Source organism: Paramisgurnus dabryanus, chromosome 18, assembly GCF_030506205.2.
Source record: "Paramisgurnus dabryanus chromosome 18, PD_genome_1.1, whole genome shotgun sequence".
Lineage (NCBI taxonomy): Eukaryota > Metazoa > Chordata > Actinopteri > Cypriniformes > Cobitidae > Paramisgurnus > Paramisgurnus dabryanus.
The window spans coordinates 4,093,197-4,107,210 of NC_133354.1; the positions used below are offsets into that span (position 1 = coordinate 4,093,197).

Below are 14,014 nucleotides of genomic sequence, written 5' to 3' on the forward strand. Positions count from 1 at the left end.
TATATACGCGGTTGTGAGGTATCTGAAAAAATAGTTCCACTATAGCAAATAACACGGATTGAAATCATACATTGCGCCAATATATTTGTTTTTAATCATCAACGAACACCACGCACCACTCGGTGAGTAGTATAGTTTTGAAAATGAACGTTAAGTGTTGTTTTAATGACATGTTTGTGCATGGTCATTGACTTCCATTCTGAAGCAGTCAAGAGACGCTTCTAAACAAGTCAAAAGCTCAAGACACGACCCATTGTCAAAATTTCTGTGTTCATCACTGTAGTTCATCCAAAACAAACCAGAAATGAGACTCAAAGTGTTAAATACCGGAATTATCCTTTAAAAAGCAGCAGGAGTATATAGGCAGACGCAAACGGAATTCGCGCCTGCAGATTTCGGCAGAAAATTCCGCGGATTTAATGCCCGTCATTGACAAGCACACATATCCCGCGCTTGAGTGTGTTTGTGACCAGGGGCCTATACCATGAAGGTAGCTGAACAAACTCGGGGTTACAGAATTGGTTTTGAGTTGACAAAACCAAACCGATGCAATCAGGCTTTATTGGTCCCATGAAGCGGCTTATCAACTTTCACTGTCAACTCAGGCTTTGATCTTTAGGCTATGATTACTCCACCCGCGCGTGCACATAAAAAAATGACGTCGGCACCGAACAACCAATCGGAATAGAAATAGAGAGAGCACGTACGAGCTGTGTATTTTTTAGCGGAGGAGCATGAGCTAATTATACAAAAGTATGAAGATTAATTTCAAGAGCGAAATAATACTGCCTCTGCTCTTTTTAATATAACATTTACATTAACATGTAAACCTAAAACCCAGGGTTGGCGCAAACTAATCTTAAACTTACCTGGCTAATCACTTAAACCGGCTTCATGGTATAGGCCCCAGAACTGTCATTGACAACAAGCACACATACAGAGCCCATCCCGTGCGTTTGTGAGCCGTCATTCACAAGTACATTAACCCTGCACGTGCTGTTTGCTTGCCCGTTTTCAATGATAGAGAGCACAAACCCTTTGAGACTTGAGATGAAATTAAACTTACCGCTTTAAGCAGATCTCACTTGTCGTCAATGTGACGCGCAACAGTCAGAACATGATCATTTCAAATCCGTTTACAAGGCAAATGCTGTTGTTGTTCAATATAAAGTTTACATTGCGCTGTAAACATGATGAAATTATCTTCATACATGCTAATTTCATAATGTGAACGTATTAACACAAGCTTTTTATTCTGCTATAATAATTAACACTATAAACAATGTGTAATTTTATATACAAACTATAATTCTATCTTGACATGCACATGAGGTTCATTTTGGTCCCATTTGATTCCCTCTCTTGCGCACAGTTGCCGTCGTCGGTCTCACTCTCAGCCTCCTTCCTATTACGAGGTGTTACTGTAAAAAATGCGCTACACATTGCATTTAAAAAAAACGAATGGTTTATTTATAGTTCGAATACGGATATTTCACGTCATGTTCGAATGCATATTCGAATATCGAATAAAAAGTGACAGCCTTACTTCACATTGGGACACAGTTCACTTGTTCTCCTGTGACGTGGCTGCTTAAGCGGGGTGATCATTCACAGCTGTTACTCATCAACAACCGGAAAAACCAACATCTCGCTAACTTTTTAAAGTTTACACATTGTAAACAGCGCTGTAATTATGGTCTTACATATACGTGCATACAATTGGAGGAATATAATTAAATGTTACATATAAAAATGTTTACAATTTAAAATAAATATTATTTTAAATACTGATTAGATTGTGGTCCCTAACTGTCTAGCAATGTGTGTTTATATGTAAACTAAAACAAACGTTTGTCTTTATAAAAGTTTGCATTTCATAAAGTTTATTGAGTAGGCTCGCATGATTTTCGGTCGGGGGGCTTTAGAAAAGAGCCCAGCTCCCCTTTTGCACCTGCACTCACTCTTTTATTAAATAAATATTTATATGATTGTAAAGTAAAATAAAGTTTACGGGGCAGTTTCCCGGAAAGGGATTAGAGTCCTAGACTAAAATTAATGTAAGACTAAGAGCTGTCCAAACTGAAAACAACTTGCAATGCCATATCTTAAAACCCTGCTGAAAAAAAACAGCATCAAACCAGCATGGGAATTATGCTGGTCTATGCTGGTTTGATGCTGGTTTAGCTGGTGGGCATGCTGTTTTTTTCAGCAGGGAATACACCAGTGCCCTTTGTTTTGCTTCAAAATGCACACAAGTAATGTGTTTAGTAAGGCATGTTTGTTAAAACTAGTTATATTTCCTAATTAAACTAAGGCCTAGTCCTGTCTTAAACTAATTCCTGTAACCCCCCCTAAAATCTTTAAATATAATTTCTTGCCATTTTTTTATGTGCCCCTCTGGTAAAACACTGGCCCCTCCTTGGCCCCCCTAGTGAAATTTGTCTAGAACCGCCACTGATAGCACTTTTGGGAGTACTTCGACTCGGAGCAGTAACACTCTGCCTCTCATAAAATTCGAGAAAATCCTCCGCTACACCTTTAATATTACTGAGATGTTGGCTGTTTATTAATAGGCCTACTTAAATAGCACATATTAATGCATGATTCTGCAAAACCTTATTCTACATCCTTAACCCTCCACATTTCTACCAATACTTAAAATTAACTACTATTAATAAGCAGCAGTTGGAGTATACTGAGGCAAAAATTAGTTAATAGTTTGTTAATAGAGAGAATTGGACCCTAAAGTGGGACCAGAATAATTTATGTACTTATATATATTGTTTATTCGAGACATTTCAAACCTATCTTTGTATCATCCAAAAATGATTTAGAAAGTAATTAGTAATAAGTAATTAAATACTTTTTGGAGAAAGTAATTTGTAAAGTCATTTAATTACATGATTGAAAAAAATATATATATAGCCTATATTTAAGAGATTAGATTTTTGTTTGGATTTTGTTTTGGCAAAATATTGAATGTACTGTACATTATAGTCCAGAGCTTTACCATAGTCTTTCTCTAGACCCAGATTTACACTGGACATCATGCAAATAAAAATGTCCTCTAAATCAATCACTAGTTTTTAGGTAGCAAGTACTCAACCACAAAACCATTGGTCTTGACTTTTTCAATGGTCTTTAGAAAGGATTTAATGCATAATCTTTGTGCTGTTCCTTAATAATTGGACCTTTAATACTTTAAACAGAATTTTTAAAACACTGTTGAAAACATTTGACAGAAAACATAATACATCAGGTAATATCTTGGTCAATTCTAATTTAGTCCCTGAAGGGGGGGGGGGGGGTTCTAATAATAAAATCGTTCTCAGTTCCTTTGGTGTGAACATTCTAATATCAATAATTACAGTTTGTTAACTTCGTTTAGAAACTTTGTTCATTACAATATCATTGTCAAATGTAAAGGCTTATTGAAAAAATTGAAACAAGTGTGTAGTGGTGTCTGACATTTTATTTCATGTTTTGTCTTTAGTTGCATTATTTTTTTTCTAAAAAATAAATACAATGAAAATTGAGCTATAATAAAACGCTATTCTTTATCCAAAATATGTGACATACTGCTGTTGCTGCTGCATAAATAATATAAAACATACTCTTTTTTTATTTCACTAATCCCACCACAATATCTCTCATTTCTGCTGTAAAGAGTGAAGTTTTGCTGAATTCAGTGCATCACGATGAAGAAGAAGAGCGGCCATAAGAGAAAGAGGAGGTTCTGTGTCACGCTCTTAGCACCGTTACACAGATTCCCCTGACAGCATGAGAAGTTCTTGTGATTCTTCTCTTGTGCGGCATCACAGAAAGATTTAGAGCCGCATCCTTTAACAGTCACAGACTCACCAGTTTCTAATGTAAAGAAAACAAAAGCTGATCAAGTGAATCAATCAAAACTTGACAACACAGATAATCTGATAAAACACATATACAAAACATATTAAATACATGAGCCTATCCTATGTTCAGAGATGGGCATAAATACATGGAAATGTATTTCAAATACAAATACAAAATACTGTGTCGAAAAATGTATTTAAATACAAATACAAAATACTGTGAGGAAAAATGTATTTAAATACAAATACAGTATTTTGTATTTTGAAAATACACAAAATAAATGTGAAATTGGTGATTCAGTGCAAGTATCCCTATTAGGCCGAAATCTATGTGGGTCTATTTCTGAATGCCAAAAAGCATTTAGATGTGTGCAACTGCTTAGAAACTTTCATTTTATTTTATGTACCTCTTGCTTTCCCCTGCCCTATAGGAAATAAAAAAACTAGAACAAAAACTTGGTAACACTTTACTTGAAGGGATGTGCATAAGACTGACATGACACCTTCATAATCATAACATTACATCTGTCATGAACATGAAGAAGATTTTATGCACATTTATGACACCTGACATTAAGTGTCATTTACTCAATTATGTAATTTTTAATGCAAAGATGGCATTCTTTGAGATATCTTTGTTATGAAAACTTGACACATAAACCAATACAACACAACTTGTTATAAATCATAAACAATAATTATCAAACTTAAGAAACTATCTAGCTTTGTGGGTTAACATTAAATTAAACTGTGATTTAAATGTCATTAAGTGTTAATACTATGTCAAATATTATTAATACTCGGTCAAATAAACATTATGAACTGAAGAATATTCATGATGCTGTTATAAAACTAACAGAGTATTAACACTTAATGACATTTTTATGACAAATTCAATGTGTATCACTGGTAAAAAGTGGTCAGTTATGTTGTCTTGGTTAATGTCAAGTTGTCATGACAAGTTATGATGTATGGATTAATGTCAAGTTGTCATAACAAAGACATCTCAAACAATGTCGTCTTTGCAATAAAAAATGACATAATTGAACAAATGACACTTAATGACAGTTATCTTAAACGTCCATAAAATCTCCTTCATGTTCATGACACGTGTCATGTCATGATTATGAAGGTGTCATGTCAGCCTTATGAACACCCATTCAAGTAAAGTGATGTTTTATAAAAACATCATAAAACTTTTTCATGTGTCGTCGACCCACAACCTAAACAGTTTATATGTGAAGAAATCCACGTATTTACTTCTCACGAGACGAGTGTTTGACAAATTATTCAGCCAACTACTTTCTCTCATCGCTGCTTTTTGATGGTTTTGAGAACAATTACTCAAGAGTCGCCCTCTGTCATTTACAGAATTATACAACGGAGAGCATGTCAAGCGTAAAAGTCTTGTAGGTTTACTGAGGAGCCCGCAGGTTCATGCCGTAGAGTAGAGCCATGCGAATTGCAAAAGTGTAAACAAGGCTTCAACTGCACAAAGCTAAAGAGAAAGCAGCAACTGTGTGCTGATTCCACCACTTGCCGCGTCATGTGTGAAAGGGCCTTTAAAGGAAAACACCACAGTTTTTCAATATTTTACTATGTTCTTACCTCAACTTAGATAAATGAATACATGCCTATCTTTTTTCAATATGTGCATTTCATCTTCGCACAGCGTGTCATAAATGTGTTAGCATTTAGCCTAGTCCCATTTATTCCTTAGGATCTAAACAGGGAAGAATTTAGAAGCCACCAAACACTTCCATGTTTTCCCCATTCAAAGACTGTTACATGAGTAGTTACACGAGTAAGTATGGTGGCACAAAATAAAACTTGATTTTTAAGTGAATAAAAAATGAGAACTATATTGTATGGCGGAAGAGCACTTAGTTTGCAGCACTTCGACCTCTGGCGCAGTAACATCATCACTCCTGTGAAGATGTTCCTGCCGCTGAGGTCGAAATGCTGCAAACTAAGTGCTCTTCCTCCATGCATTGATAATACATAGTTATGTATTAATTTGTCTAAGTTGAGGTAAAAACATAGTGAAATATTAAAAAAATTTGGTTTTCCTTTAAGTCAAAAGTGTAGGCCTATTTGTTTGTTCCACACTCTGTCTCATTCGTCCAACGTGCAAGTGTGAATTTGAATTTCCTTTCGCGACAGTTATAATAACACAAATCACATCACACCCAATAACGCAATCGCCCTTGCGTTTTTTCCCACTCCAACATTTGAATGATTGCCCAGATATATTTGCTTACCTGAACTCTGGTGTCTGGTCTGAACTAGTTGATGCATGAAAACAGCACCCTGACTGGTTGACTGGCTCAAAGTATTTTGAGTATTTTAAAAATACAACAATACTCATCTTAAATGTATTTAACTACAAATTACATTTCATTTTTTTCAAAGGCTTTAAAATACAAAATACTATTTTGTATTTCAAATATGTACATGTATTTGAAATACTGCACTCTAAAAAATGCTGGGTTGTTTTAACCCAGGGCTGGGTAACTATTGGACAGAACACACGGCTGGGTTCAAATGACCCAACTGCTGGGTTGTTTTAGCCTAATTGTTGGGTTATTGCACTGATCTATATAAATGACTGGATTGCGCATGACGTCACACTTGTGAAGCCACCGTGCCGCCATGTTGGTATACCCAAACGTTCTATTAAATCCATGGACGTTATCAGATTTTAATGATAAAACATCACTTTACTCGTCTTCGTTTTTATATGTGAAGTTACCCTGTACATTATTACAACAAAAACGTCCAAAGCATGTAAATAGTTATTTACTGAAAGTTGTAAATTTTGCGTTTTAATCAGTTATTATACATTCATCTTTATTACAGTATCAGATCTGCAGACAGACCGCAGCATATTTAGTATTAATGACAATAAACGCGCTCATTCTGAAATCTAATTAAATAATCGTCTTTTGTACCGTATGTGCATGCAATAATTTGCTAGTTTTGTAATTATGTTATCTAAACTTACAAGTTACCTAAACTTATTTAGAGATATAACGCTGACCGTCACCGTGTAGCTGAATGTCAAAAAAAAACTTTATTTATACCCGTGTCATTAACAAATGCAACAGACACACTCACCTTAACGGTTTTTATAAATCCATTATTCTGTCCGATTAAAACATAAACATTGGAAATAACACCAGAATTAACAAATAATTAACGTACACATATCCTAAAAATTAACCCTGAGTAACTGATACGCTGTAAAGGGGGTGATCATGATTTTGAATGGAAGTCAATGACGCTCTCTGCCGGTTCGGTATACAAAGATGGCAGCTCAAACTCTGCGCTGGCTTCACCTCACACAGTTACGTCAAGCGTTCTATGCGCAATCCAGTCATTTATATAGATCAGTGGGTTATTGTCAATCAGCCATGTTGAAACAACCCATCAGTTGGGTTAAAATAACCCGGTCGTTGGGTCATTTGAACCCAGCAGTGTGTTCTGTCCAATGGTGACCCAGCCCTAAAAACAACCCAGCATTTTTTAGAGTGTGCCCATCCCTGCCTATGTTAAATATATGATAAATATTCTGTGATTACTAGATACAGTAAATTAGAAAACTGATCTCTGATTCATGTTATCACATTTTGATATGTCTTGAACAAATAGTGCAATTAAAATGTAACCTAATCTACTATAATAATGCAAAGAAAGACAGAAAAATGACTTGATTCTCACCTGTAAGATTAAAGCAGTAGTCTTCATCTCCTAAACAGTTTAATTTGTTGAAGCAACCCTGCGCATCGCAGTAGTAACATTGTTTTCCATTGGGGCTGTTAGAGGGAACTGCAGAAGAAACAAATATTATTCTTTTATTTTATGGAAAACCTAAGCTTAATGCCTGCAAATGTACTGAATATCTGTATAAAAGACATACCTGGGGCATCTTTGCTATTACAAAGGTCCGTGTTACAGCACTTTATAGATGTAACTGTCCTGAAATCTCCGTTGTTAACAGATCCACTTACACAGTTCTCATTCACTGTACAACCCTTAGACTTCTTTATAACTTCAGTGCCACCTAAAAAAATATGATTAATGCTTTACACCTAACCATTGTGATTTGTAATGCAAATGTGTGTGTGTTGCCTGAGAGGTTACTAGAATTCTGAAATACAGACATCATTTTCTGCTTCACAACTACTGATAATCTTGAGAAACGCATCTCTACTCGAGAAGATAAGATCATACGATCAAACGTCAGTTTATAGGAAAATAAGAAATGAAAAACAACAGATTTTTGTCTACTCTTGAGTCAGAATTTCAGTCTTTTCATAGATAATACACACACACAAATTGTCTGCTTTCAAGAAACTCATTTCACTTGCATTAGTTTATGAGGAGTTCAGATGTAAAATCCTCTAATCTGACATGTTTTCCTGTAAATGCGCATTGCTTAGGTTTAGTAATTCCCGGTAATGGTACAGAAAAGGTTACTATTCAGTAATTGAAATGCCTTGTTTTCACAGATGTCACTTTAGTAATTTCATTCATATTTAACAAATTTGACTGTCTTTAGCTGCAAAACCCTCTAATGGCTCTATCATACAATCAGCGCAATGCGGGACACAAGTGTCTTTTGCAAATTTCAATCCGGCGCAATTATCATTTTCATGTTTAGCGCTATGTTGTTTAAATAGCAAATGCATTTGGGCCCAATTTTGCTCCCATGGGCGTCCTGCTCTGAAGACAAGGCATCTAGAATAGACTATCCCATTGAATAACTTAAACCTGCTCTAAAGTCTAAAGTCAATTGCGCAATGTAATGCTTTTCAAAGCACTCATGGCACTGTCCGAGTGCTGAAGGCTCTCCACACGTTTGTAAATTCGTTGCTTGTTACAAATAAAGTATTTTTAGAGTACAAACCTTTTCTTGCATATTTGTTAATAATTTTTTGAGATAACACTGACAGATCATGTAGGGCAGGGATGGGCAACTTCGGTCCTGAAGGGCCGGTGTCCTGCAGAATAGACCTTTTGCGAGTCGACGTCACAGTTACGTCACGCGCGCATGTGGTGACAGAAAAACAGTGGAAATGAATGAGACACGAGTGAAACGAACAATATAACTCACTAGAAAATGTTTTGTTGTGCTGTTGAGTGTCAGAGTAGGAATGCCAAAATAGAGGACCTTCATTTTTGTAGTATACCGTCGTCGAAGACACCATTTGAAGATAAACGTAGGTGTTTATGATTGCAATAAAAGCCCTCAACCGGACAGACTGGAGTGATGAAATCATCTGAAAATCTTTTAATTATTTGAATAGAAAATAATTAGAGAAGATATCCGGTGTTCTGTCGAAGTCTGATCCCTCTATGTGTTTCTTATAGCGTTTTCATCACGTTACGTTTATAATTTATTCAGAAAGATTAAAGATTTGAATGAGTTCATAATATCAATAATATTACCATTTATTAAAGTTTTCGTATTTTTTCAGTTTTCTATTACTTCTTTTTACCTTATATCTTAGCCTATGTCTTCTTCCTGTTTGTTCTAAATTATGATGTTTACTAATAAATATATAAACATAGCACACACACACACACGCACGCACGCACGCACGCACGCACGCACGCACGCACGCACACACACACACACACACACACACACACACACACACACACACACACGATGTAAAGTGTTAATAATATATAAACAGGCCTATACAAATTAATTTGTATGTAAACAAAATAGTTTTAGAACAAACACGTAGGCTATAAATATAAGGAAGAAATTGAAAACAGGAAAATTATGAAATATTTAATAAATGATATTATACAGAATACATGATATTGCTCTTATAAGTACATCAGCGATTCATACTATAAAAATAACCGATTTACCAATAAAAAACAATACATATACATTACATACATGCACACAATTAGTAGCCAAGCCATTTAAACTTTAAATTTATTTAAAAAATAAACGTAACTTGGTGAAAACGTCATAAGAAACATTACACTTAAGAGAAATATAGGGGACACAGACTTCTACAGAACACCGGATCCTTAAAAATCACAGTTTAATGCTAAAACACTTCACACAGCTATTGAGAAGCATTCACTTTCTGCCACCAGTTGGGCTCCGCCCACAAAAAAACGTCATCTCTGTTTGCAAACACGCAAAAGGTCTATTTAGCTCCAACTTGCCTCAGCACACCTGCCTAAAAGTTTCTAGTATGCCTAGTAAGACCATAATTGGCTGCTTCAGGTGTGTTTGATTATGGTTCAAGCTAAACTTTGCAGAACACCGGCCCTCCAGGACCAAAGTTGCCCATCCCTGGCCTACATGATCAGTGTTATCTAAAAAAAAATTACAAATATGGAAGAAAAGGTTTGTACTCTAAAAATACTATTGTATAGTGGGGCGCAAAATTATAAAGTTTGGGAACCACTGCTTTAGAGGATGTAACCTCCAGAGGATGTGAAGGACGCAACCTTCTGAAACGAGACACGGCCAGTTTATTTATAACTAGTATATCAAGACCTGTGGGGACAATTTTAGGTGTTGCGGGCAGCAATAGCAGAATTAATATAGTGGATACAGATATTAACCGCATGCTCTTAACACTTATCATATACTATACACCATCAAATACTTTCACTTCAAATCTGCTTAATCACTCATGCCATTCAGAAATATCGGTTTCATGGCAGAATTTGTTTAGAGTGATAAAAAATAATAATTTACAAGAAAACAAGTCAGACGCACTTTACATGAGCTTTTTAGGTTTTTACAGTTTAGGACAGTGTTCTTCACTCCCAATCCTGGAGAGCCGGTGCCCTGCAGAGTTTAGCTCCAACCTTCAAACACACCTACACATGATTTTCTAGTGATCATGAAGACATTGCATAGCTTGCAGGTGTGTTTGATTAAGGTTGAAGCTAAATTCTGCAGGGCACCGGCTCTCCAGGGTTGGGAGTGAAGAACACTGGTTTAGGATAATGAAAAACATTCAGTTGAGTTAAGCTAACATTCATGTTAAATGACCCTCATTTCCATTGGTAGTCTATAATATTTCAGTAAATTTATCCTCCATCATACTGAACTCACCAGTGTTGCTCACAGTTGTTTGAGTGAAACATATGGCAAAGCTTGTACACATCGTCTCTTTGTTTGCACAAGAACCTATTGGACCTGAACACTCATAACATTTGAGTGAATGTCCTGAAAAAAAAACAGAATGAGTTAGAAATATATTTTGTAACTAATAAAACATTAAATAGGCTTTTGTGTTTTGTACCTCCAGTGAAAAGAGCGCAGAAGAGAACAATGAAGATTTTCAGTTCCATCTTTGGTCTGTCAGGAGGTGAATAAAATCACAAACCCTTTCAGTGGCTTTTATATGAACGGTCAAAAGAGGGGGCGAGGCTTTGATGGGAAAAGGAAACTTAAATACAAGGGGCGTAAGTTTGATTTTGACATTGGTGGGGACATAAATAAAATTGTCTTTAGAGCCACATTGTCACAAAGGTTTTTCACTGTTTACTTGAACAATATTTACAAAAGTAATTTTGTTGTCATAATCTTATTTATAAAGGTTACAGGTCAAAAACAACAAATACACAAGTACAGATAGGTCAGTGTGCGCTATACTAGACATATAAACGAGTGCAGACACACAAAGTTTAAATTGACTCATCTGCTTAATCAGAGATTGTCATAAATTGGGAGAAAACACATAAAACGGTTGATATAAGAACGTTTTCTTCCTCACCACCAGTGGCCTGCAATCATGACATGATGATGCACATCATGTGTTGTCATTTACCAAACCCCTTTCTTGACATTTATGCCTTTCCAACTTACAAATGAGGTAAACAACAGAAGCTGTGTTTATTTGTTTATACCTGTAAATAGCATCCGCATTTATATTTAATGTAAATTAATTACCTGATTTTTGTACAGCATCGTTTTATTGCCTTACACATTAAATAAATATTTTTAATAAATGATGTTATGTCACACCATTTCCTTCCACATTGGAATGTAACAAGTGAACAAACTTAATTTAGGTTTGTTTGCATTCTATTTAACCGAAAAAAGTCAAAGTATTTTTAAGAAAAAAAAAATAGGCTAATGAATATAAACTACCCATTCAATTTGTTTATTGACTTATTGGTGTCATGGTCAAAGTTCAGTTATTCATTCAATAGGACAAAAGAACAATAGATTTTAAATACAGATGACTTTTTTATTCTGATAGTCAAACAGAAATGTATATCAGGAGGCTCCAATAATCAGCAAATTCAAAAGTCCTCATACTCTACTGTACGAAGAATCTGCTGCCACCTACTGGTAAATGACCTTATATACAGTTATGCATTTAAAAAATAAGTTCACACAAAAATAAAAAATCTGTCATCAATGACCCTCATGTCATTCCAAACCTCTATGACTTTCTTTCTTTCTTTACACAAAATAAAATAAATTTTGAGAAATATCTCCGTAGTTATGTGGCCATACACTGGAAGTTAAAAGGTACAAATTTTGTTTGGTTACCAGCTTGGACTACTGAAACTATTGGCGAGACAAATACAAACTACAGACTAGACTGGGCCAGCAGAAAAAAAAACAAATCTTTTTATGAAGATCATTCCACCAGCAGTGAAGGAAAATGAGTGGAAACGTGATTTAGTGCCCTTTTGTGAAGGTAAGACAAGGTGCCGCTCCTTTGCTGAACGTAAAGTTCTGGAGGGATGTAGGAATGCAGGAAAGTGTGAAAGTATGCCGGTGCAGTGCCAGTGAAAGTTCTGTAAGTGAGAAGCAGTGACTTATATCTGACACGCGCTTCAGTCGGTAGCCAGTGGAGAGAAATGAAGAGCGGCGTTACATGAGCTCTTTTGGGCTCTTTGAAGCCGAGTCTGGCTGCTGCGTTCTGAACCAGTTGGAGTGGTTTGATGCTTTGTACAGGAAAACCAGCAAAGGAGAGCACTGCAGAAGTCCAACCTAAAGATTAACAGAGCCTTGATCATGAGTTGTGCAGCATGCTCCGTAAGGAAGGGGCGTATCTTTCTGATATTGTACATACCTGACAACTTTTCATAAAAGTGAGATTTTGTCAGGGGTGATCAAAATTTTGCAGCGCATGCATGCAGCCACACAAGATGGTGGCTCAGATATCAGAGAATTTGAGTTAATTTGATGTTGTACCATCCATACTGATGGTTTGTTAGCCTCCTGGAGATGGACAATATTGGTTACATTCTGTGAGGCAGACATAGCTGAAGGTCCACTCCAAGAAAATTTGGTTTAAGTAGATGTGATTTCCTGCATTCTAGTGGATTTTGGGTGGTCTGCTAAAGATGTGCAATACCTGAACTTATTCTGATTCATGTTTGGCATCATGACTTGTTGGGCCTTCTAGACTTGAGCTGAACATTCAACCAGAAAACCATTGTTGTGCCTAGATGACTGCCTATGTACCACAATAAAACCTTTTTATAGACCAGTGTTTAAGATTTGACATAGGTAGGTTAATTGAAAATTTTTAATAGAATGGTAAAAGCTATGTCAGCTGGGTTTACATTCACCACACTAAATGTTTACAGACACACGAGTGATTCTCACGAAATCCAGACTTTAAAAGCCATTAGAACCAATTTTTTATTTTGCACATATACAATTAAGGTCTGAACTTACTATAACCATTATTTTTAGAGGATTTAAAACATTTCCTATATAATTATTAATTTTTTTTTAAATAATCAATATCAAAAATTATCATTACGGCAACATGATATTACATTAAATATATGCATTTACAAACTCATGTTTCGGTAATGAGAACTAAAAAGTTGTCTAGGTACTACGACAAACAAAATTTTAACTTTTATCTGGAGAGAAAAAATAAGAACTGCTTACCTGGTAGCCATCTTGAGTGTCACAGTCAATTATGTCCCTTCCAAAATTTTTTTGAAAATTGTTAGTTCCTTGAGGGCTTAAACAATGATTGAAAATTGTTGTGGAGGATGAGAAAATTGGTCTTGGACAGATTAATATTCCTTATTATTGTCTCTACATTTACCAATGATCACCAAATACCACATGTTTCTTTACTGTAAATGTTTATAATGCACTGAAGGTTTTTATTTTTTAGATTTTTTAATTATAA

General features: G+C 35.5%; 1 protein-coding gene across 2 annotated transcripts; it reads right to left on the reverse strand.

The window, feature by feature from the left end:
* Positions 1-3,197: 3,197 nt before the first annotated feature.
* Positions 3,198-11,238, reverse strand: LOC135721797 (urokinase plasminogen activator surface receptor-like). 2 transcript variants are annotated; one of them, XM_065244252.2, is made up of 5 exons: positions 11,144-11,238; positions 10,954-11,067; positions 7,774-7,917; positions 7,575-7,682; positions 3,200-3,867 (listed from the first exon to the last, which is right to left on the reverse strand). In XM_065244252.2, exons 1-5 carry the CDS (start codon positions 11,190-11,192, stop codon positions 3,686-3,688), a joined length of 597 nt encoding a protein of 198 aa, XP_065100324.1. In that variant the 5' UTR covers positions 11,193-11,238; the 3' UTR covers positions 3,200-3,685. The 2 variants fall into 2 exon arrangements, with proteins under 2 accessions (XP_065100322.1, XP_065100324.1); XM_065244250.1 differs by lacking the exons at positions 10,954-11,067; positions 11,144-11,238 and adding an exon at positions 8,764-9,406 and having other exon boundaries at positions 3,198-3,867.
* Positions 11,239-14,014: the final 2,776 nt, after the last annotated feature.